Source organism: Quercus robur, chromosome 12 (assembly GCF_932294415.1).
Source record: "Quercus robur chromosome 12, dhQueRobu3.1, whole genome shotgun sequence".
NCBI lineage: Eukaryota > Viridiplantae > Streptophyta > Magnoliopsida > Fagales > Fagaceae > Quercus > Quercus robur.
Genome location: NC_065545.1, coordinates 35,036,161 through 35,060,917, shown reverse-complemented (window position 1 = coordinate 35,060,917; position 24,757 = coordinate 35,036,161). Strand labels below are relative to the sequence as shown.

General features: G+C 34.7%; 3 protein-coding genes across 8 annotated transcripts in view; 2 read left to right on the top strand and 1 right to left on the bottom strand.

Moving 5' to 3' along the window:
• Positions 1 to 5,481, top strand: part of LOC126710535 (polycomb group protein EMBRYONIC FLOWER 2-like) — a 29,960-nt gene extending 24,479 nt beyond the window's left edge. For all 4 annotated transcript variants that reach the window (XM_050411045.1, XM_050411049.1, XM_050411047.1 and 1 more), the window contains 5 exons: positions 1,998 to 2,046; positions 3,031 to 3,114; positions 3,809 to 3,888; positions 4,073 to 4,162; positions 5,031 to 5,481. In XM_050411045.1, the coding sequence (XP_050267002.1) occupies positions 1,998 to 2,046; positions 3,031 to 3,114; positions 3,809 to 3,888; positions 4,073 to 4,162; positions 5,031 to 5,154 (427 nt within the window). In that variant the 3' untranslated portion in view covers positions 5,155 to 5,481. The remainder of the gene's footprint in view (positions 1 to 1,997; positions 2,047 to 3,030; positions 3,115 to 3,808; positions 3,889 to 4,072; positions 4,163 to 5,030) is intronic.
• A 3,483-nt stretch (positions 5,482 to 8,964) lies between these two features.
• LOC126709293 (increased DNA methylation 1-like) lies at positions 8,965 to 12,300 on the bottom strand. Its single transcript, XM_050409480.1, has 8 exons — positions 11,907 to 12,300; positions 11,682 to 11,790; positions 11,478 to 11,581; positions 11,140 to 11,387; positions 10,848 to 10,934; positions 10,639 to 10,738; positions 9,768 to 9,963; positions 8,965 to 9,658 (listed from the first exon to the last, which is right to left on the bottom strand). The coding sequence occupies exons 1-8, from the start codon at positions 12,297 to 12,299 to the stop codon at positions 9,429 to 9,431; spliced, it is 1,467 nt and encodes a 488-aa protein (XP_050265437.1). The 5' UTR covers position 12,300; the 3' UTR covers positions 8,965 to 9,428.
• A 4,847-nt stretch (positions 12,301 to 17,147) lies between these two features.
• On the top strand, positions 17,148 to 22,038 carry LOC126709642 (uncharacterized). Of its 3 annotated transcripts, none has more exons than XM_050409949.1 (8): positions 17,148 to 17,251; positions 17,476 to 17,512; positions 17,752 to 17,996; positions 18,755 to 18,791; positions 19,104 to 19,384; positions 20,187 to 20,223; positions 20,425 to 20,705; positions 21,072 to 22,038. In XM_050409949.1, the coding sequence occupies exons 1-8, from the start codon at positions 17,207 to 17,209 to the stop codon at positions 21,747 to 21,749; spliced, it is 1,641 nt and encodes a 546-aa protein (XP_050265906.1). In that variant the 5' UTR covers positions 17,148 to 17,206; the 3' UTR covers positions 21,750 to 22,038. The 3 variants fall into 3 exon arrangements, with proteins under 3 accessions (XP_050265906.1, XP_050265908.1, XP_050265907.1); XM_050409950.1 differs by lacking the exon at positions 17,148 to 17,251 and adding an exon at positions 17,269 to 17,357; XM_050409951.1 differs by lacking the exons at positions 19,104 to 19,384; positions 20,187 to 20,223.
• The last annotated feature ends 2,719 nt before the right edge of the window (positions 22,039 to 24,757 follow it).

Here is a 24,757-nt window from a genome sequence, read left to right as displayed (position 1 = left end):
TTAATTTTATTATTGATTTGAGTTAATAGACAAAACATTTTTGATAGAAAAAGAAAAATTTTATAAATAAAAAATAGCCAACCCAAGTACATTGGGGATGTACTATGGGGGCAAAAATCAAGAACCAAAATTACAATGATCAAGCAAAATAGGAAGGGAAAAACAAGAAAAATGCGACCAAGTTGCACTCCAATCAAGGAGAGTATGTAAGAAAAAGGACTTAATCCCTAGCAAAGACCATTTACATCTCTCAAAACATCTAGCATTCCTTTCACTCCAAATACACCACATCAAACAATGCGGCACAAGTCTCCAAAAATCTATATTGCGATGTTGCACGAATTTACCTTGCCAAGATTCAAACCAAATACCTTAAGAGGCATAACCCACAGAAGTCCAAACAAACACAACACCAAGGACCACATCTCAAAAGATATGGGGCAATGAAATAGAAGATGTTCCACCGACTCCCCACACCTCTTGTACATGTAACACCGATCAAGAATAATAATACACCTTTTGAGAAGGTTATCGGTTGTAAGAATCTTACCTAAAGAAGCTGACCATGAAAAAAAAGCCACCCTTGGAGGAACCTTTGATTGCCCCACCAACCTCTAAGGGAAAGAGCAAGTAGTAGGGTAGAAAGAAAGAAAAACCTCTACTCCTTGCTGGGTTCCAACAAACCTTATCAAGGCCAACCCCCCGCACTTTGGAAGAGTAAATAGTATCCATAAACCAATCAAAAGATCCTTCCTCCCAATCCTGTGATGGACAACGAAAGTGAAAATTCCAATGAATCCTCCCACCAGACCAACACATAACCTTTGCCACAGAAGAGTCCCTTGCCCTACTAGGACAATAAAGTTCTGGAAAAGCCTCTTTGAGATAACAATCCCCACACTGCACATGCTTCCAAAACTTCACTCTAGTAGCATCACCCACATCATACCATAGGAGTTTAGAGAAGTTCAACCAACCACTTCTAATAAACCTCCAGAGACTAACTCCATAAGCACTTGTCACCTTTTTAGTACACCAAACACCCTAAACATTCCTATATTTTGCCTCTGTAACACTTTTGTCTCAAAACCATACCTCCACAACCACTTGCCAAACAAAACATATTACTTTTTTTTTCGATAATTCATTTGTTACAAGTGATAAGGGGAAATTTGAACCCCAGTTCTCCTTGTAAAGGAGACTTATAAAGGACACCTGGAAATGCTATTGAGCTACAAGGTCTTGGCTAATAGGCAAAATATATTACTATAAAGCTTTTTTGTTTTTTTTTTATTATTTAAATTTTCTATTAGAGGTTATTTTTCATTATATTTGAAAAAGTATGCGCTTACAAGTGCACGCTTGCGCTTTGTACCTAGGCTCTAGGGCCTGGCCTATGCGCTTAAGTACGCTTGAGACTTTCGCCCATACTTAGTACATGACAAAGAATGTGAGTATAGATAGGATAGAATGTAGAACAATGATACATGTGGCATTAATCTAAAAAAGATTTACAAAGCCATTCCCAATTTAATCGGGATTGAGGCTTAGTTAAGTTGAGTTGAGCAAGCTTGCTGTAAAAAGTCCTTTGCACTCAACAAAACTCTGATTTTGATTTTGATTTCTTTTGCTACCATCATCATTGCCTTTTGTGAGATTTGAACCTAGCATTTAACCCCAATTGCCAACCCTTCACCACTTTACAAAGATAGTATAAAAGTTTGGATCTTTGTCTGGTTTACGTAAAGTTGGAAGTTTTGAACAATTGTTAATTTCCATCCATTGCTTGTTTGTCTTATGGTCATTACTTGAAATAGACTTCCACTTGTAATAATGATATGCTTTTTAGATGTGCTTTTACATCATGAAAGGCACTACTAACTCTGTATCCTTCACAAATACTAGGATTATCTAGAGATTTTTGTCCTTCTTAAAAAAAGCATAATTCTTTGGCATGCTGTTTTATTTATGTACTTTTCACAATTTTGTTTTTCCAGCCGTGTCCTCCTGCAGAAACGACAGTTCTTTCACTCTCATAGAGTTCAGGTGATCAGTGATTTTTAGATGTTTTTTTTTTTTCAAAGAATTTTGCTTCTTCATCTATCTGCTTTGTTATTTGTCTGAGTTATAGGATATTGGATGCATACTCACTTGTAATCTTAATTTAGAATCTTAAATAGAATTATTAACACTAATAGCTTTATTATAATAATTACAGCTCATAGTTGTATTTTTTTGATAAGTACAGTCCACACTAATAGCTTTGTGTGGACTGCAACCCTAGAAATTTCCTGACTATTGATAATCTTCGCAAGAGGCATCTATTGATAATAGATTGGTAATGTATGTGTAAAAGAAGTGGGGAATCTATTGACCATGTATTTCTACTCCTTAGCATAAGATATTTAGTCTTTCGTCTTTACATTGTTTGGAATAGTTTGGGTGATGCCAAAATCTGTGTATGACCTCTTGGAATGTCAGTGAGGACACCTTCATTGCCATAGCAGTGCTAAGGGTTGGCATGCTGTGCCGTTATGCATTATGAGAGAATCTTTGGTTTTAAAGAAACAAGAGGGTCTTTGATGGAGTTGAATGTTCTAGTTTTGTAATCAAGGAATCTATCTTGGTGATTCTTGTATGATTGAATGCAAGCCATTGGGGGCATCTCGTCGATATCTTTCGTTGATTTTATAGATTATATATCTTTAGAATTTGTAATCTTTGGAAAGGTTTGGCACTTATTCTGTGTCTTTCCTTTTCTTTTTTCAATGAAGTTATTACTTAAAAAAGAAATTGAGTTTTTTAATTGAATCTTTCTTGGGAAATTATTTTTTGGTTATTGTGCACTTGAAAGTGCTAGTTATTACAAGAAATATCTGATTTCAATTTCGGTGAATATCTTTCTTGAGAGGCATGATTTGCTTTTTCTTGTGGCTACTTGGTGTTTTACTATGTTCTCAATCTACATCAATGATATGTTAAGATTGATGACTAGTTTAATTTCTAATGCAATCTCATTTTTGTACTCAGCCTATGGCATTAGATGAAGTACTTTCGGATCAGGATAGTGAAGATGAAGTTGATGACGATGTTGCAGACCTTGAAGATCGAAGGGTATGCTTGATGATTATATGGATTTGTATTACTTCTTTTTCTAAATTGTGATTCTTGTTACAGTAGTAGAGCCTGCCTTTCCTGCTTGACACATTTTGTAGAAATTTTAAAATGTTAAAAGAGCTTATGTACTTTGCTCCAAGGAGTCTTCATTTAAGTGATTTAATTCTCCAGTTGTACAAGTTGTGTTAGTGGTGAAAAAATGGGGTTAACATGGCCTAGCTATGAGTTGATTGACTGTGACTTATTTGGCCTTTTGACTAATTAATAGGAAAGTAAATATGTTATTTTGAAAACATCTGTCAATAGATTTCTGCCTACTTGATAATTCAAGTGGCAGTGGGATTGAAATCTGTTATTTAGGGTGGAGGTTGTAGGATTCTAACTATGTATAGGGTTTAGACAATAGCAACATTGATATTTGACATATTTGAGTCAAATCAAGGGTTTCTTACCACTTTTTCTGTTCATTGGCTTGCTTATGCTGTATTGGTACTCTCCTTATTTATTTAATTTTCATAATTTAATATCTCTATCATATTTAACATCCGGAGGAGTTGGCTTGGTAAAGGACTTTCTTGACTTTGGTTTGGTTTTGTACATCTGGTTTGTTTGGATGAACCTTGCCCAAATTAGTTCTTATCCTTATCCACTTTTGGGATTCAGAATTTAAGAGCAAACCATTCTGTTGCAGATGCTTGATGATTTTGTGGATGTTACCAAAGATGAAAAGAAGCTTATGCATCTTTGGAACTCATTTGTAAGAAAGCAAAGGTAGTTATTATGCCTTGTCTGGTAAAGCATTCTGATGTTTCTCAATTTTTTTCTTCTTTTCTCTGATTACTTATTCCCTTTTGCTTTAGTGTATAATGGAACTACATGCACCTTTTAACGATAGTTTCTTGTAAGGAACTTTTAAAAAAAGAAGAAAAAAAAATTTCTACTTTTATTCTGGCAGGGTACTGGCAGATGGTCATGTTCCCTGGGCATGCGAGGCATTCTCGAAGCTTCATAAACAAGAGCTGGTCTCATCCCCAGCACTCTTTTGGTACTTTTCTCATAATTTTGCCCTAATGATTTGAGCAGCTTTGAAGTTCTTTGACTTAATGTTCATTCGTTGACCCTGCTAAATACATACAACCAGAAATATATCTATTATTCATATGCTAATCTTTTTTAGTTGTGAGCTTGTACAAACTGGAATATGAAAATTTGGGTGCAAATTTATTGTATATTACCTGTGTCCTTGGTCTTTGTTAGAGGTTATTCCTATTCATCAATAGAATTCTGTACTTTTACTATTGCTAAATAATAGAATTCTTTCTCTTTTAATGAAAAATGTAATTTCTTGAAAGAGTGGGAGTAAAATTACTGACTTGTTTGTATGGGAACTTTTTTTTCTAAATCATGTTTTAGATGTAGGGGTTCTTTCTGTAGGTCATTTGAAATTCTTTTATTGATAATTTACACATGTACCTAGTGAGTCTTGAACCAATGACATCACCGTCCCCATAAGTGGCATCATTTGAGTTAGAGCTCATTAGTGTATAGGTCATTGGAAAGTTTCTAGACTCGAAACTCATAGTGATGATGTTCAAATAAGATGGCTTTCTTGCATTTACTTGAAAGAAATTTAATGACCTAAAGGGGATGGAAGTCTATTGAATGACATTTCAAATTCTTCTTGAATAAATATGCTTTCATTGATAGCCATCACATTCTCTTGGAACAATTTACTGCTCATGCCTTTTTATTAAAGACTGATGACATCTCCAATCCTGTTTTGTACTGAGTTGCACTGTGCATTGCAGATCAAGTACCCGTAGAACACCTAGTTTCTTGAATTGATAGATGTTGCATTTATATAATAACTTTATAAATATCTGAAATTTGCATATATATGCTTATGGGCTCAGGTGTTGGAGGCTATTCATGATCAAACTTTGGAATCATGGTCTTCTTGATGCCTGCACAATGAACAACTGTAGTTTAATTCTTGAAAAATGCCGAGATGAGGGACCAGATGTTATGAAAAGCTAAAGAGGAGATGATTAGCTTCTTCGGCCTTAAAGAGAACAAAGATTTCTTTTACATTAATTTTTTTCCTCCAACTATTCTTGCCTATTTGTCAATCATAATTAGACCAGAAATGTAATTCATATTCTTTTGCATACAAAGAAGTGCATCGAGGGCTGTCCCTTGGTGCTGTATTCTTATTTAAACGGGCCTCATTTTTTATCTGTGGAGAAAAGAATTCAAATAAGTTTAGTTTGGCCTTTTCAACCCATGGGTGGGATAACCGACACCCTGATCCTAACCTTGTCATTTCTTTCTTATAGAATTGATTGTAAAATATGTTATAGATCAGTTCCTGTTCTCTTTTCCCTTTTCTTTTCTTCTTCTTCTCTCTCTCTGGTGGGGAGGGGTTGATCTATGGTAGACCTAATCTTTTATTTGTTTATTTATTTTAAGATGTGAAGTCAGTCATACACCATTGTTATCACGTTACGAGGGCACCCCTTCATACTTTTATGTTATCATCAAGTGCAATTGATTATGACTTTTTTCCATTTTGTTCCCTTGGAGCTTGCGACTAGTTTTTCTGTTGTGTCAACTGTTTGTAGTACCTTTTGCTTCTCCTAGCTTCATTTAACAGCATGGGAAAGCTTTTCTACAATCGTAAGCAGTAGAGTTTCTTTCTGATGTGGTTTCTCAATAAGAGCACTGAATCTTGACTACCAAAAAATTATTAAAAAAAGAAAAAAGAAAAAGAAAAAAAAAAAGAACATTGAATATTTGCTGGTCAAAAGTTGGCTGTAGAATATCTACCCAAAATTAGATAAACGTCGTTTGAGGCTAGGATGAATTACATGCCAATCTTATTCTGAGCACCTAGTTGCAGATCAAACTTTCGTTGATATCAACTTTTATTATACCCAGTATATGATATTAACTAGTTGCAGATCATGATCCACATCCTATGGACTTAGTGGCAGTTAAATCTTGGCTCTTGTGGCAAAGGAGAAATAACATCCGTATTAAACATGAACACTTGGGTATCAAAGACATTAATGAACTACCGCTTTTTTCTAGGACCAAGACCATAAATCGCCCATGAAGGAGGTTGGAGACACCACATGAGCATTGATTTAAGGCTAACTTTGACGGCTCTCTTTTTCCAGTATTGTAGGCAGCTGGGGTTGAAGTTGTGATTAGGAACAGTAGTGACGAGGTGATGGCGTTGGCGTCTTTGACCCAATGCATACCACATTTTCACTCTGTGGAAGCTGTTGAGGCAATGGCAGCCAGGCACAATGTCATGTTCGAAGGCGACTCCTCTCTCATTATTTCTACTGTGTCTTCACCTGCACTCAATTAGTCTAAGCTAAGGTGATGTTATCTTGGAAACACAGATATTAGCATCAGCTCCAAGTTGGCCTTCCACCTCCCACGTTAAACTTCGGGGTAATGGCTCTCGCACATGCTCTGGTGGAAAGCTCTTGAAGCAGATGACTATTGTATGAATGGATGATAACCCTCCTGATTTGAATTCTGTTTTGTTACACGATCTGTTGTGATTTGTTTTGTTGTCCTAATAAAATTTACATTATCTTTTCTCTCTGAAAATAGATTTAAGTTCGTTAAAGATGCTTATTTAAGCTCATTTGTCAATTAAACTAAACTAAACTTAAGCTCAAATTTGGAGCGCGATTATCTATCAAACCAAGTTTGAATAAATCCAATTCAAACTTTGGTTGATATCATCCTAAAAGTCCTGGTTGTGCTAAGTGATGATCTTCCCTCTGAGACAATTTTCTATGCTCTTTTTAATTATTGATATTTTTTATTATCTTATGTTAAATTCCAATACCAATAGTGTACTCTATGTAGAACTCTAGCTCAATTTCAAGAAATTTAAAATTTTACCTCAACTAAAATTTTATTAGGAAAAGTTTCAAGTAATCTATATATATATATATATATATATATATTTGTGGGCGTAAAAAACTAACCAATCTAGGATCCCGCGTGGATCCACGAGATAATGATTGACACAATCTATTTATAAAAGGGGAATAGGGAATAAACACTCCACAATGGGAAACTCAAACAATTGATTTCATTAACACCATATATTTCAGATGAAGCTAAAGTATTACAATAGGAGAATTTCTCTTTCCCGTGGTTTTACGCACTCTCTCTCTCTCTCTTAGATAGATAGTTTTTCTTCCTTCTTACACTTTTTTCACTATTTTTCCAACCTCCTTCTATTTGCCTGTCTTCCCCCTTATATAGGTACATTCATTGTTCTTATCTCTATAGCTATCTTGTCGCCTGCCAAGTTTTCAGGGATATTTTCCTCTCCTTTATCGGTTTCCTCCCTTCCCTTATCATGAAATTTTGACTTTTTGGGGTGTTTGTACTGTTTAGGTTGTCTCATATGCATTCAATGCGGCAGGGGTTAGGTGAAAATCTCCTCATTAATGTGGAGGTGAAAATTTTCAACCTTCTTGCGTGTTCTAGAAGACTCCTCGAGGTTCTAGGTACCTTTTGGAAGTAAGACATAAATTTTCCATGCACCTCACCTCGGATAAGGCTTGGCTCCATTTAACTTGCAACCTTTTTCATGGGAACAATCTACAAAGATTCCTACCTTCTTCGGGTTGTTCGGGATGGCCCCATACTCTTCCTTCAGTCCTTATAATTTATTGGGCCTTTCCATGAGCATGTGTATGGCCCAATTCATTCCATGGGGCCCAATTGTCATTTGGGCTTTAGGCCCGAAGGGGGGACACTTCCACTCCCCACAATGTTAATAGACAAAGTAGAGAAAAAATCTAATTAAATTCTAAATTAGAGTCTAATTTTGTGCCATGTGTCTTATCTAATTTTTAAATTTGTGTCAAATGAATTATTAGGTGCGAAAATCAGAGTCTATATTCAATTAGACTTTAAATTAAATTTTAATTAGAGTTCAATTTTGCGCCAGGTGTCCCATCAATTTTTTTTTTTTTTTTACTTTTGTTGTAAGTGAATTATTGGGTGCAAAAACTAAAAAGTCTAATTCAATTAGATTCTAAATCATGTATATGTGTGTATGTGTGTGTAATTGTGATTGTTTTTAAATGTACTCATACATAGGCACAGGGTTACGTATTAGTTTACAATAATACTCAGCGTAAAACTTTGTTATCAAAAATACCAATAGTTTACCTAAGTTTCAAGGAATTTAATTTTTACTTCAACTAAAATTCAAAAAGTTTCAAGTAATTTAAAATAAAGTTAAATATTTATTTTAATTTTTTTTATTATATACATACATATATATATATATATATATATATTAATTTCATGTTTTAATATGGTAAAATTTACACTCCACTCCTTGTGCTTGTACCAAGTGCCTCAATATATGTATGTATTACACTTTTATTTTTATTTTTATTTTTTGGTCATCTGACTCATTTAAATAGTTAATTTATTGTAGTTAAAAATTTATTAAAGTTTCAAGTGGCTCAATAATTATTAGTTTATAAAAATTTCAAAAAGAAAAGTGTTACTCAATAATTATTATTATATAATTTTGATATATTTATATATAATTTTTCATTAAACCATACATTGGCACGGGCATAATACTAGTATTCATAAACACTAAATATTTTCTGTTACTATTATGTTGCAACTTTAGAAAAATGTCAAAATGTTACCATTTTTTTATCAAAGTACTAATGAATTATTAGTATATGTTTATAGTATAGTTTGATGGCTCACGTGAATTAACTTTTTTTTTTGGATAGAAGAGGCTTGCAATATGATTAAACTAGAGAGGTGAGGCAGAGCCTCTCAAAACACATGCCAATGGAGTCATATTTCAATAACATAGAAAGACCCGCAAAGGGATCATCAAAAATCCTAAAATCTTGATCTTGCAGGGCTCCCTTCTTTGTCAACTTGTCTGCACATTGGTTGGTTTCCCTAAAGCATACATGCCCAATACAGTCATATTACAATAACATAGAAAGATCCGCAAGGGATCATCAAAAATCCTAAAATCTTGATCATCAAAAATCCTTAGTACTTTCCTTGCAGTCAGCAAAACTAGATAATAAAGACTTGCATGTTAACCCTATGGTAAGAGGATGTTTGCTTGATTGAGTTCAGTTACTCTTTCCTGAAGCATAACGAGGTGATACTCTCTCTTATCATATGAATGATGGATCATATCATAAATTTAAATAGCAAGACCTACCATAAAATGAGAGGAGAGAATATTATAACGCAATACTCCCGGAGTACTAAATAATTACTCTTTATTCCATGGGTACTAGTGGCTCTTCTTCAGGAGGTTCATCATTTAAGTCAGGAAGTAGCAGCTTTGTTTGGTTCTGGCTCATGTTTGTTCCATCCTGCAACGCCATATTGTCATTGTTCTTGACTTCATTAACCTCCGTTGCATTCTGCTCCATATGATTTGTCTGGTTTTGTTTTGCATCCTCTCCATTCTGATTGCCATTGTTCCCAACTCCATCAACTTCCATAGCTGCAAAGAGAGGAGGATAAAAAGGAAGCCAAAGAAGTGATGAGGATGGAAATAGTACATACAAGAGAGAAGAGAAAGAGAGAGAGAGAGAGAGATTCGGAGTCTCCACCTTCTGATTTTACGGCAGGTTTGTGCATGGATTTCTGTAATCTGACTGCCCTTGTAAACATCAATGTGTTGAAGCACTTCAGTTCATTCATCACGGAATCCTCGACTTTTGAAAAACCATATTTCTGTGTCCACATTGGAACGAGATCTTCAATTGATGGAACGATCAATTTCTCGACTTTAAGAAAGTTAAGGACCTGAAAATTAGATCAGCATGAGAGCTTGTTCTCAGTAGGACCAATGGACCACGCCGGATCGTTAAGTAAAAGTAGAGGGCTCAAGGGACTGAAAAATATTTATTCAACTTTGCTCCAGAGAAACAGATAGAGGTGTGTTTTTGTGTGTAGCCTAAATATTATGATTGCAAATAGATGACTTCTCAATGTGGGGAAATATATCAATGAGCTGTTTCTAAATATTTTCATGGTGGATAAGCAATCTGCTCAGCCTTAAAATCTAGGATCTTCAATGCAACCAGTGGCAACACTTTTTGCAGAATATCAATTGTAAGACAGCAAATATTGGTACACTATCATCTATTTCAACTGTAACCTACTGACCTGTTATAAGTAGTTCTTGCTATGCTACTTACAACTAAAATCATGGAGACTCAAACTACTTTAAAAATATTCCAAACAGTATTTGTTATAACACATGATAGATGAGTCAATCAGCTTGTTCAAGCACAATTTGTCATAATATTGGGTTTTATCGGAAATTTCAGAAAGTTTCAAACTAAAGCAGAATCTAAGTTGGGTGACACACCCTTTTGTTGCTGTGTATTTAAAAACAATTGCTTAGTTTCTTCTATTTATTATATTCATATTTGGGATATATTTACATGCACTAGAGAACCTTATTCAACAACTTACAGATTCAATCGCTAGCAAAAGCTTTTGCCACATCCCTTGATTCCTATACTTCTCATTGGTTGCAACGAAGGGCATCTCTGCAATCTTTGTCCCATGTATTCTGTAGAACCACGAGGGCAATCATTTTAGTTTAAAGGGTTATTTTCTAAAGCTCTATGTATACAAGCTTTCCAGCACACACAGAAAAATACCTCATGTTATGGACATACCTCAGAGATGCTGCAGAGATTATTTCGTCATTTTTCTCAAGAATAGCAGTATAAAAACGTTGAAAGTTTATGCGAGTCAAATTGGATCTGAAAATGAAGGATTTTTGAGCTATCAGATTGTTTTTTTTTTTTCCTTGAACTTAAAACTATAGACTATGAGAATAAAGAAAGGGTGAACAGATAATGTTTTTCAAAAACTAAAAGCCAAACATGTTGATAAAAAGCAGCAATATTAGACTGAATAAGATGTAGAACAAGTTATAGCTAAGAAAGAATTTATAGGGCTGCTTACTCTCGATTGTATACGACACCATGAATCACATTCGTGTTTGTGTGGCGATCTATGATTGGATCAAACGACTCATTCATCATATCCCACACAACTGCTATCTTGCAGTTACATTCCACAATCTGCTGAAAATGATCAATATTTGTAGGCTTTGTAGCTAAATGTATATCTGTTTGGCGGATAAGAGTCCAAGAGAGTCCTCCGCCTAGCTCATTTTTAACTCTCAGTTCTCTATCCAAGTGCTCCAAAATCTTTGGCAGAACTTATGTCAGAATCCTTTCAACAATACTCAAAAGAATTAGACATTCTCAAATAAAAATGTGTAGAGAACATTAGCATACCTCCTTGCAGCTCAGCTGACAAAATGATTTCATGTTAGGCGACCTGTCTGGAGTCAATGGGCGATTAATATCTACTTCGACTTCAAGATGACATGACCAGTGATCTACAAGAAGCACAAATTAGGATTTGTCACTTTAGAATTTAAAAAATAAAAAGAACTTCAAAGAAGTTAAGATTCCAAATAAAAGGTATGAAGCATATACATTTCTTCTGACATTGAAAGCATTGGAATAATTCATCATTTGCATAGCCACCATCGCCACAATATTTGCAAACACAATAAGGACACCGCCAATCATCTTGAGGAATTCTCTAAAGTTCAAAGTCCAATTACACACAAAATTTTAGAAACCAAACAACAATTCATAAGAAAAAAAGTAAATTTTCCTAGAAGGCATTATAATAATCGTGAAAGAAACTACACAGACCTTCAAATTCGTGCAATCTATATGAATTGTGGAAGGACAATTATCACAACATATCAAGTCCCCTCCATCTGCACAGATGACACAAGCATCATCATATTTGTCTACATCAGTCTCTCTAGGCTCAATTAGGTTAAATCCACAATGCCTTGATTTCCTGATCCCATCCAAGACATGAAGTTGGCATCTCAGGAGGGAAACATTTCTCCTCAATAGGAAAATGTTCGCATAAGGTCTTTTCAGATTACTATGAGCATGAACTTCAAATCCCCGCACTGTTACCTCTGTATTACAACAATTACATAATATCCCAGCCCTTGTAATCATTCCCTTAAGCAATATGTTTTGTTCACAAGGATCATCCATGTATCCTACTTCTTCTTTTTCCTCAATCATCTTCAAGTCTATCAACCATGACAAGATTGTTCTTCTTGACTCAGTTGGTCCAGTCTTATTTTCGCATCTAGCGCGTTTCATAAGCGAATAAGGAGCTCGTCTTCTTCTCCTTGAACTTTCTCCAACTTCAAAACTTTTCTTTCCTTCTTCATCTACTCTCTTCTTAGTAGGACGACCCCTTCTTGGCCTCACACTTGAACATGCAGCCCCCACTTCCACCATTTTAACGTCTGTGGACAGTTTTTTATTGCACTTATTAGTGTTGTTTTGTTGTGCTTGTCTTCGAGGTCTAATCCTTGTGTAGTCAGGATCAGAATAACCTGAGTCACTGTCTGATGAACCGCTTGAACACACATAGATTTTCTTATTTTTCCTGCTTCTCAATGAATAGGCCATGATTTTGATTCAAAAAATACTAAACTTTCCGCTGAGAAATGCAAATTTTATATAAACAAATCCCTGCAACAAAGAAAGTAGAGCTTAAAATAGAAACCGTGAAGGCAAAGCTGGGTTTAATACCAAAAAAAAAAAAAAGTATTGGGACAATGATTTGGATAATGGAGAGGATCATTTTGATTTTTTACCAATCTTATTTTGTTGCTTTTGTTTTCATCTTAATTGAGATTTTTAGTGTTATGCACAAATTTGGAAGAAAACAGCTAGCTCTGTGTATCTGAGTAACTGTGGAACTTGAAGTAAGGAATTGGACATTGAAAGCCCCTATTTATGGTATTAAAATTGTTTATCTTTTATTGTGGGCTCTTCATTAATGTAAGTATATCATGAAATATTGCAATACAAATTTTAGTGACAAATATATTGTCATTTCGTATACGATTTTTTTATTAAAGAAATGAGCTAATTATTAATTTGTATTGAATTTTCCTGCATATAAGAAAAGAGAGTACAAAATTTTTGTCCCAGATAATGAGCTAATTAAGGAGAGATTAAAGATATTCTAAGAACTTGTCCAAAATACAAAATGATATGATGATAAGTTCTTTTTTATAATTCAATAGTTAGAACAATAGGAAAAAGGAGGCTCTAAACTTTAGTTCTTCTCATAAAGGAAAGCCACAATACCACTTAACTACAAGACTTTTGGTGATAATAAGTTATTTATACCAAATATAATGGGACATATATACTCACACTGATAATAGAATTTTTTACATCATTTAGTATTGAGATTCTAAAAATGTTCTAATAAGAAACACAACTCTGATAAGAAGAAAGATATATCATCTAATTTTTATGCTTTCAAGTGAACATAAGAACAAAATTGCTTAAGAACTTCATGACCTGCTCCTGATTTTTTTCATTCCCATTAATACAAAATTTTATTTGTCATACATATAAATTATTAAAAATTTTCTAAACTTATTCACAGCGCAAAAAATTATTTAAAATTTTCTATCTTAGTCCTACCACAAAAATAATAAAAATAAATAAATAAAGTAGATTCCATGAAAAAAAAAAATTGATCCACTGGGATTATCTCTTTGCTTCTTATTTCTAAATACAATTTTCTATTATTAAAATAACAAGAAAGGAATAAAGCAAAGTAGAAATATATTGCCAAAAGTGTTTTGATATTCTCTGAAAACGTTACTAGTTTTCGATTTAGAAGTAATAAAACTACACCAAGAGCATCATACTTATAAGTTTACCTTCTGGTTTTTGAAAAATAAATAAATAGCCAAACAAAACCTTAACTTATTGTATATTTTTCTTTAGAGTATGTATATTTATCAATAAAGAAAAAACTCACGCTACATTTGCTTCGCTTTAAAATGTTTTACCATATTTGTTTAGGTTGGTTAAAGCTGAAAATGTTTTTAAGTTAACCATAAAATGCAAAAGAAAAATGTATAAAAATGTTTTGTGCTAAAAAATACCTGTAAAACATTTCCGAGTAATGAAATTATTTTCATCTCTCTAATAATATAAATATATATATATATATATATTACTCTTCTCTTAGTTATATTAATTAACTCTTAATTAGCACATTTCCACTCGATTAACAATTTTAGGATTAGAGTAAAATTAACCACTGTCAATACCATTATCTATTAATTTTATCATCATCATCATTGATTTTACATTTTTAGATTATCTAACTTTATCACCAAAAAAAAAAAAAAAAAAAAACCTTTTTAGATTGGACTTAGCTTGAATTTAGTGCTTATGTGCACTAGACCCAATCTTTGTCCTTTTAAACTATTCCAAATCATAACCACTCCTTTTGCCCCTTTGAGATAATAACTTAATATTTTTTTATATCAATTATAATTATGAAAATAATAAAATGATTTGCCGCAAAAGAAGATTATTTTTCAAATTTTAATTATCATTATTATAATATAATATTTTTGTGTAATTAATTAAGTTCGTGAGTCAACAGTCAACCAATGATTTCTTGAGTTGTGGCACACAAATTTGGTTTGACTTCTAATAAAATTTCAGGACATTTTCTTTGCGATTGTTGGATGCTTCTTAAAATTTTCCCTTTAAAAAAAAAATGCTATTATGCAAAATACTAATAGATTTTTTAGAATGCCGCTATACCATTAGCCTATAAAGATCAAATTGAAAACCATACAAAATTGGGGGGGGGGGGGGGGGGGGGGGGGGGCGGCCGGGAATCATGTGTAGATTTTACCAAACAATTAAAGGTGGTAAAAGGAAATCATGTAACTAGAATTTCACAAATAGTAAAAATTAAGGGGCAAATTTTTATAATTCAAAAATTATAAAATGTACCAAAATAATTCTTATAAAAATACTCTTTAAGATCATCTATCATGTACATATTACCAAAAATCAATTTTCATTTACTCAAAAAAACAAATTGCGTGATTGACACACTAATTTGAAAATATATCTTACTCAAAGACCAATCAGCTGATTAAGAAAATGAACCATCATGGTTTCTATCATAATTGTGTATGCTAAAAAGTAATCGAGAAGAAAAAATTACCTAAAATTTCTTGAAGAACGCTGTCACTCTAGATCCTTGACATGCAAGTTCCAGTGGACTTTCTTCAAGCATCAAGTACTGGCGTTGGCAATAAATAATTGAAGAATTCTTAAAATGCCTGCAAAATTGATAATAGATGAACAAAAGAAAATGGATGGTTTGTTTGGCAAATAAGAGATTAAGAGAGGGAGATATGGTGCCTAGCTAAGGAGCCTGAGTAATGGCTTTATATCATTTAATTGCATAGGAAAAAGTGACAATGTTGCGCTGTCATGAACGAGCGAGACACTGGGCAATAAGTTTAAACTGCATGCAAGTTTGACATGCGAAGTGCCTCGATATGTGAAATGAGTAAGTAAAAGTGAATGCTTATATCACCTCTCCTTATAAGGGGCTCACAATAGCATAGATGAGATTACTTTTATAAATGAGGATTCTTTGTTGAAAATAATGCTTTTTCAAAGAATGGAGCAACTTAAATTTAAGGAATTGCTGACATCGGTCGCTCGCTGGAATAACATATAACTCATTAGAGATAATATATCCAGGCTAAATTTTTATTACATTTTTTTATAAACAAAATTTTGGAGTGAAGTTTCGTCTGGGAAAAGTTTTAATTCCATGGGAATTCACTCAAATTGGCCAAACTTTTCTACACACTTATGCCCATAACAACTATCTTGGCAATAAAATCTTGCCTAGACTTATAATGAGGCATTTTATTAGCCAGTTGGAAATTTTCCAATTTCCATATGTAGATATATGTCAATAAATTCTGAATTTCAATACAATTTCTCAATTATGGAGAGAAAACATAGTTGCGTATTTTTCGCCGTGTACTTATGCATTTAGTAAAGTTACTTGTTTATCTTCTTGTCTGAATGTCTATCTTACTAGAAGGATAAGTTCTAGCAATTTTAGGTATGCAACTCCATATGATTTCTTATGTAATAATGAAATAGGGCCCTCATAACATATAAATTTCATGAATAGAATGACTAGTTACATTTCAAGATGTAAAGTTGTTCTTACAATTTTAAGCAATATAGGATTTTAACTATTAATAAAAAATAAAAATAAAAATAAAAAATCAAATGTTATCTTGTTCTGCACTAATTTATTTGACGGATTAAAAAAAAAAATTGTCTTAAACAAATTGTGAAGGTGATTTCCTATGTTTAAAATAATTAGAAAATGCCACTTGATTCCTTAAAAAATAAAAATAAAAGGGCTATTGATTGAGTTTAATGATTTATATAAAATTATTAATATCAGTAATGAAATATTATAATATTAGTGCTCTTATATATCCTAATGCCACTTTCCATTACCCTTCCCCTTTTATGAATTATATTGCTGAAAATACGTAATTTATTTAGTTATATAGTCTTTTCCGAAACTCGAATTTGCCAAAATTCAATTCCAAGTGAAACTTAATTTTGCCAAACTCTAGTTCCATCCATGCAGGTGCCATACGATTTAAGGTCAAGTTAAAATCAAGTTAAAAATAAAATTTACACAAAACTCGTTTGGTAAATCAAGTTTCGCTTAAAACTCAATTTTGAAAAAATCAAGTTTAAAAAGAGGTTACATAATAACTAAATAACTTGAAAATACTTTTTAGTAATATTATTTACAAAAAAGTTAATATTTGGCACACCAAAAAAAAGAAAAAGAAAACCAAAATAGGGCAACTCACTTTTTGATGTCACCCGTACACGGCCTTAAATTCCCTTGCGCTTATCTTTTTCCAACTTTCTAATTTTTTTTATTAAAAAAAAAAAACAAAAGGCGCCAAATATCCCCGCGAAATTTGAATAAAAACAAAAACAAATAATTAATTAAAACACAACCATTTTCTCATTAAAAAAAAAAAAAAAAAAAACAACAACAACAACAACCATTTTAGCGACAGAGAGATGTAATGGACAATTCAGACCCAGAGGTTCAAGTTGTATCTAATTCTCAGGTTAATCCAAATGTTTATTTTTCTTTAATTACTTGCACTTTTTTATTTTTTGGGTTTGGTTCCTGAGATTGTATAGTACAAGAAAATGAAGTGCTTTGGAGCCTTTGTAAGTTGTAACAAGTAAAGGGTTGGAGTGGTTTTTTGTAACATTTTAAGATTTCTTGTCTTGTCCCACAATTTCTCTGCAACCAAAGGCTCTAACTTTTTCATTTTTTGGGTGTTAGGTACTGGGTTCTTCTTGCTCACTCTCACTTCCATCTGGTATGTATTACTTTGCTTTATCTAGATTCTGCAATTCTTAATTACTGTCTGGTTGCTAAGAAAATAGATATAAAGAAAGAAATGAGACATGGGTATCTCTTATTTCCAGGTTTCCTTTCTATTTTTGTTGTGTTTACTCGGCAGCCAGACAGAAAGTGTGAAAATCTTATCCAATTTGTGGTGAAAGATTGTGACTTTTTGATTTGTTTCTGTGTTGGTCTTTTTGTGGGTTGTATCAGAGCCTCCTGATATTAGAAATTGGTTTTCAAGCTATGAGTATGAGTCTCCTGTGCTGGACTTGAATCACAATTTTGGGGATTCTGTTTCTAAAGAAAGTGAATTTGTGAAAAATGAATTGGTTATCAGTGAGAGTGGAGGAGGAAAAGAAGTAAATCCTGGTGGAACTGGGAAAAGAAATCAAGAGTCTGTGAAATGTAGCAGCTTTTTTGGAAATGATAAACACGAAAGCCAGTCTTTTAGTAAGGTAATTCTTCCTTGATCTCCCTTTTAAAAATGAAATTCACATTATTTTCTATACTGAGCGTAGTTATGATCTGGTTTTAGACTAAAGAGAGTTTAATCTAGTAGCACAATCATGATTTTGGTATTTAGCTGTGTTGTATTGTACCACTGCAACTATGTTCCATAACACTGAAAACTGTATCACATCTAGAATTTGGAACAAGATTATGGATATTTGTCTTATTTCAACAGCCCCCCACCCTCCTCCTCTCACATTGGGCAGGCCTTGTAGAGTAGGGCATAAATGATCTAACAGGCTAGGGCCATCATATGCAAATTTATTATTTGGCCAGCTGTTTACCACCTCAAGGTGCAGAGCAATGATCAAATACATGGGGTGCTTTATTAACTGAGGAAAAGCTAATTAAAGGAATAAAGAAAGATGATAGAACAAGGGTGGAATTTGCAGGTCACAGATAATGGCCTCAGCCTAAATAAGATCATGTGCTCCAATTGGGTTCTCTATCTTTCTTTCTTTGTGTCAGTCAATAGCTAAGGCCTTGTTGGAGGAATAAACCATCGTAATAAGTAATTGAGTCCATTTCAGGCTCTCTGTTTTCCTTCTTATGGTTTCACTGTAATGCTGGGCAGCTCTAGCTTTTAATGTCTTGTATTGTATTGTGATCCTGGCCTGGTTGTGATACATCATAGTTTTATATTCTTCTGTAATTTTAAATAAAAGCTCATCAGATTCACCAAACAAAAAATTTCTTTTTGCAGCTTGCAGATTCATTGCACTCAACTTCACTCCTTTCTGGTGTGTACTGTTTCTCCCACAAATTATACTATATGAAACATTATCTTAATATCTTTGTATGCTTTTCTTGTGTTAAGGTTACAGTACTTTATGCTTTTTTCGAATGGAATGATTACTTATATATATATATATATATTAGAATTGAAATCCTGTAAAATGCTTGGCTGCTGGAGGAGTCTCAGGAACATAATGAAAACTTGAAATACACTCATTCTCTTGCACAGTGATTTATAAGTAGTTAAATTTAAGTAGAAAAATCCAATTCAAGTAAGAAATAAGTGGTTGATTTGTTTTTGTTTCTTGATCTGTTAGAGCCCCCTGACATCAGAAACTGGTTTTCAAGCTATGTGTACAATTCTCCTGTACTGGGTACAAATGATTTTGGAGATTCCCTTTCTAAAGAAATTGAATGTGAGAATGATGAGTTTGATATTGAAGAGACCGACTTGGAAAAAGAGGAGACATTGGGGGAATACAGCAAAAGTAAAAATAGAGGTGAAGTGATTATTGGTGAGAAGATGCACTCAAATGGCTTTGTAAAATCTAACAGTTGTTTTATGAACAATGAAAAGAAAGAACGGTCTTCAAGAGAGGTACTCTTTATCCATCTCTATATCCTTCTAGTTGTTCATCCCTCCCCTTAAGTTTCATCTAATTACAAAAATTTATAGTTCACAATAACTCTGATTAATAAAGATGTCTATTATGGCTTTTGGCTTTTAAGACTATGACTTGGTGGCACAATTGTGACTAGACTATGTTGTATCGTACCATTGCAACTATGTTCCATAACACTGAAAACTGCATCACATCTAGGATTTGGAAGAAGATCATGGATCTTTGTCTTATTTCAACCCCCCCTCCCCCCTCCTCCCCCCCTCCTTTCACATTGGGTAGGCCTTGTGGAGTGGGGCATAAATGATATAACAGGTTAGGACCATCATATCCAAATTTATTATTTGGGCAGCTGTTTATAACCTCAAGGTGCAGAAGAATGCTCGAATAAATGGGGGTGCTTTATTAACTGAGGAGAAGCTAATTAAAGGAATAAAGAAAGATGATAAAACAAGGGTGGAATTGCTAGTCACAGATAATGGCCTCAGCCTAAAAAAGATCAAGTGCTCCAATTGGGGTCTCTATCTTTCTGTTATTTGAGTCAGTCAATAGCTAAGGCCATGTTGGAGGATTAAATCATCGTAATAAGTAGTTGAGTCCATTTCAAGCGTCTCTGTTTTCCTTCTTATGGTTTCACTGTAATGCTGGGCAGCTCTAGCTTTTAATGTCTGTGTTGTATTGTGATCCTGGCCTGGTTGTGATACAGGATAGTTTTGTATTCTTCTGTAATTTTCAATAAAAGCTCATCTGATTCACCAAACAAAAAAATTCTTGTTGCAGGTTGCAGATTCATTGCACTCAACTTCACTCCTTTCTGGTGTGTATTGCTTCTCCCACAAGTTATACTATTTGAAATATTATCTTAGAATCTTTGTATACTTTCCTTGCCTTAAGGTTACAGCCCTTCTTGCCCTTTTTTTTAATGGAATGATTACACACACACACACACGTATATATATCTCCTGTAAAATGCTTGGCTGATGAGTGGTTGATTTGTTTTTGTTTCTTGATCTGTTAGAGCCCCCTGACATCAGAAACTGGTTTTCAAGCTATGTGTACGATTCTCCTGTACTGGGTACAAATGATTTTGGAGATTCCCTTTCTAAAGAAATTGAATGTGAGAATGATGAGTTTGATATTGAAGAGACCGACTTGGAAAAAGAGGAGACATTGGGGGAATACAGCAAAAGTAAAAATAGAGGTGAAGTGAATATCGGTGAGAAGTTGCACTCAAATGGCTTTGTAAAATCTAACAGTTGTTTTATGAATAATGAACAGAAAGAGCAGTCTTCAAGAGAGGTACTCTTTATCCATCTCTATATCCTTCTAGTTGTTCATCCCTTCCCTTATGTTTCATCTAATTACAAAAATTTATAGTTCACATTAACTCTGATTAATAAAGATGTCTATTATGGCTTTTAAGACTATGACATAGTGGCACAATTGTTACTAGAGTTACCAGATCTTTTATTATTCTGCTGTATCTTAAATCAAAAGTACTTGAAGAAACAAAGTCTAATTATCAGATGATAGTTTCTTTTCTGAAGTGTTCCTGCTCCACCCTTCCCCCTCTTAAAATTAGATGGAATTTTTATATTTGTAAAAGGTAGGAGTGTTTGTTGGCTTTGTTATCTCATTCCATGCTTTTATGTTTGCAATTTATAGGGTGACAATAGGCTTAGAGGGAATGAAAATGCATCTTCTCAAAAGAATTCGTCTTTTGAACAAAGCTTGAACTTTAAAATAAAGCAAAACCATGGAGTTAGGCCAACCAAAGATGTATCAAGCTTGAATGATGAAGATTCTCAAAGTAAGAATGAGCAACCCCAAAAAATTCATTGTATGCCACTGGATATCAGAACTTCAGGCAGTGGTGATAGAAAATCTCCAAAACGCTTGATTCATAGTAGGGGTGCCATACAGGAGTGCTCTGAAGTGAAGGTCAAAACAGAAGATGTGGAGTGTGTGTCCCCTGAAAGCAAGTCAAAGTTAAATCTAGTCAATGGAATTGCAATGACAAAATCAACTCATGGACGCAGTGGCAAGGAAAATGCAGAAAATATTTCAGAAAATGGTTTTGTTGCAACAAGGAAGATGAGCTTAACAAGGACAAACGATGAGAATTCCTTTAAAAGCACAAAAGGGATAACTAAAGGGACAGTTCCTTCAGCAGGTGGAAATGTTGGGGTCGTAAAAAGAAAGGTCTTAACAGAAACAACCAATTTCCAACACTCTGATGCAATGGCGGTTACTGGGAAATGGCGGTGTCCTCAAAAGAGTAAGCCGAACCTAGGACCTCCTTTGAAGCAACTTCGACTAGAGCAATGGGTTCGCAGGGTGTGAAAACTTCATATGAAGAAATCTTGGATACTTAGGGAGACTTCAATCCTCTCTCAGCAAATCCTTGATCAGTCAGCAGGTGAAATTATTTGATACTACACATGGCTGCTTGTCACCTCATTGATTTGCTTGATCCTTACATATGAGCAAAGGATAAATAAGGATATTCGCATGTAGGTTGCTACTTGCTAATCATCTGAATATCACAAATTTGTGTCATGTCATGTGCCTTTAATGGAGGAGATCAATATTATTAATATCTAATATCAAGCAAGGGTTGTTTTAGTGTACATTTCTATAGAATTTGTTCTACATACTTCGAACTTCGGAGGGCATCATTGTTGCCAGGAAATTTGTGTACTAAAATTCTTTTTGTTACAAAATAAACAATAAAAACCAGAAAGAAAAAGACCGAAAGATAGAAAAATTGGATTTTTTTTATAAAATTAATCTTAAATATCAAACAATTTTGTTAGTTGTCACATTTCAAAAAAATCTAGGAAACTAGCATCTTGAGTGTCTAAAACTCGAGTTTTAAGATAAAACTTGAGTTTTTAAGTCTCGATTTGTAAGTGGTTGCATCTGACGTGGAAGAAATTCCACATGGAACTTAAGTTTTTAAGACTTGAGTTCCACCATTTAATTTCCCTTCTGTTTGTTCTTCTTCGTCCACCCAGCATTCTTCTCCAGCAAGCGTCTCTTCATTCTTCTTCGGCGTTGTAGATCGTCCACCCAGTGTCTGTTCTTCTTCAACTAGATTGTATTCCTCTGTTCTTTGGAGCTCCAGATCGTTTCAGATCTTTTTCCCTCTTCCTTTGTTCTTCTTCAAATTTGTTCTTCAAGTCTTCAGAGCTGTTCTTCCCCGACAAAAATTGAGTCTCAAAGACTCGGTTTTGCTTTTTAGAACTCGAGTCTATAAGACTTGAGATCTATGTGGTGTCATACTTCCAACTCAGCAAGTGAGAATTGAGTTTTTAAGTCTCAAGTTTTAGACTGAAATCGAGTCTATAAAACTTGAGATGCTAGTTTGCAAAATTTTTCCAAACACCCGTTAACTTATTATATTTTTTCCCCTCACTATGCTAGCTTGCAAATTACCTCGAAAAATTGAGATGTAAGGTATCAATCCTTATCAATCCTTAGAACTCTTATGTTGATGCACTAATAAGATCAACCCCCCACCCCCCCCCCCCCCCCCCTCTTTTTTTGCCAACTAGTACATAAATTTTGATAATGTGCCAAATACACTTCTGTTCTGTTAGTAGTTCCGTCAATACTCAATAGACTCAAGGGGGGCAAAAATCTTTTTTTAGTTTTAACTGCTCATCTAACCCCTGGAGGTTGAGGGCGATGAAGTCCTTATATCCATAGTCGTCCCCCTCCATCAATTTACTCCCTTTGGAGAAGTCCTTATATCTCTCTTCAACGTCTGAGCAGAGATTGTACAAGGTGGTCATGGATTTTTATTTTTATTTTTTTCCTTTTATTTTTATGGCAATTTGGTCTTTTGAGTGCAAGGAGAAGAGGTTTGTGGGTTTTGCCGGTTGTTTATTTGTTTGTTAGTTTTTTTTTTTTTTATAATAATTTTTTAAAATTTTATTTGGTTTCTGAAAATGATTTGGTTATTGTAGGGGTAAAGTCCCCAGATCATACAATGGGCCTTGGGCCCCCTATAGAATTCAACCACGTCCGAGGAGAAGGTGTGGGCACCAAAAGGGCTCCCGGCCCAATTCTTATGGGTCCAAAATTGTTGAAAGGGCGGTTCGAGGAGGAATGTCTCCTCGGACGTACCAAATATGGCTCAAACATGCACTCTGCCAACAATACAGATTCGCTCCAACGAGTATTAGTAGCATGGATGAGTCCCACAAGCCCGGGAGAGGGAAGAAAGTGTAGGCTGTCGATGGAGAGACTACAGCTGCCATATTAAATGCATGGCAGCTACTTTTCTGGCAGCATTAATGTGGAAAGGATTTGCGAACAGTGTTACCTTGGCTACTACAACTCACAGAGAGATGGGGGAGATGTCCGATAGGACGGGCACTCAAGTGAAGGTCCAGATGATCAACAAGTGTAAGGTTCTGATGACTTTCAGAGGGCTATATAAGAGAGAGGAGTCCCCATGAAGAAAGGGATAGAAAAAAGGAGGAACTTAGAATAGAAGAAGAAGGTGAAGACCATAGCCTCTAATCAGAGACAAAGATACATCCCCTATGCCTCCTCGGATCGTATATCTAATGGACATGAAGGAGACTTTCTTATTTTCAAGTGTTGTATGGCCCAATGTTAACTAATACGCACTTCGTTAGGGCCTAGTTCTGTAACCCGCTCTCTACAAATTCATTGTCTAGGGCTCCTTGGGCCAGAACCCCATAACTGCTAGGCCTGGACCCCGAATTGCGACCCTACAATTAGCGCCGTCTGTGGGGAGAACTCGTGACACGACAAGTGAAACCATTAGAAATGGAAGGATCAGGTCCGAGCCAAACGGGACATGCGGACTCCCAACGGTAAGACAACTTCTTGAACCTCGAACGGGAGAGAGATCAAGACAAGTAACGAGAGGGTAGTGTAAACACCTCCCACACGAGCAGAAGTTGCTTAAAAGGGAAATGTCATGCATCCCATAAGCAAAACGATCATAGGGCTCTACAGCAAGAAATCGGCGACTTGAAGAAGAAGTTACGTCGAGCACAGCGAAAGCGTCCTTCCCCTAGCTTGGACACTAGTGATGAGGAGGACAATGAGTACAGGTGGAGATCGAGAACCCCGCCAAGTGAAACCTTTTCCTACGAGGAAGAACAACCTCGCAAATGCGGCCACAAAAGTCCATCTTACCAGGGCCTAGCAAACGACGCCATGAGTAAGGCCCTGGACCGCATCTCCCAGTCACGCTTCACGCGTAGGATAAAGGGGGCTGAGCTTTCTCGGCGGTTCCACCAACCCGCTTTTGCTATATATAATGGTCGAACGGACCCAGTAGAGTACGTAAGCCAGTTTAACCAGAGGAT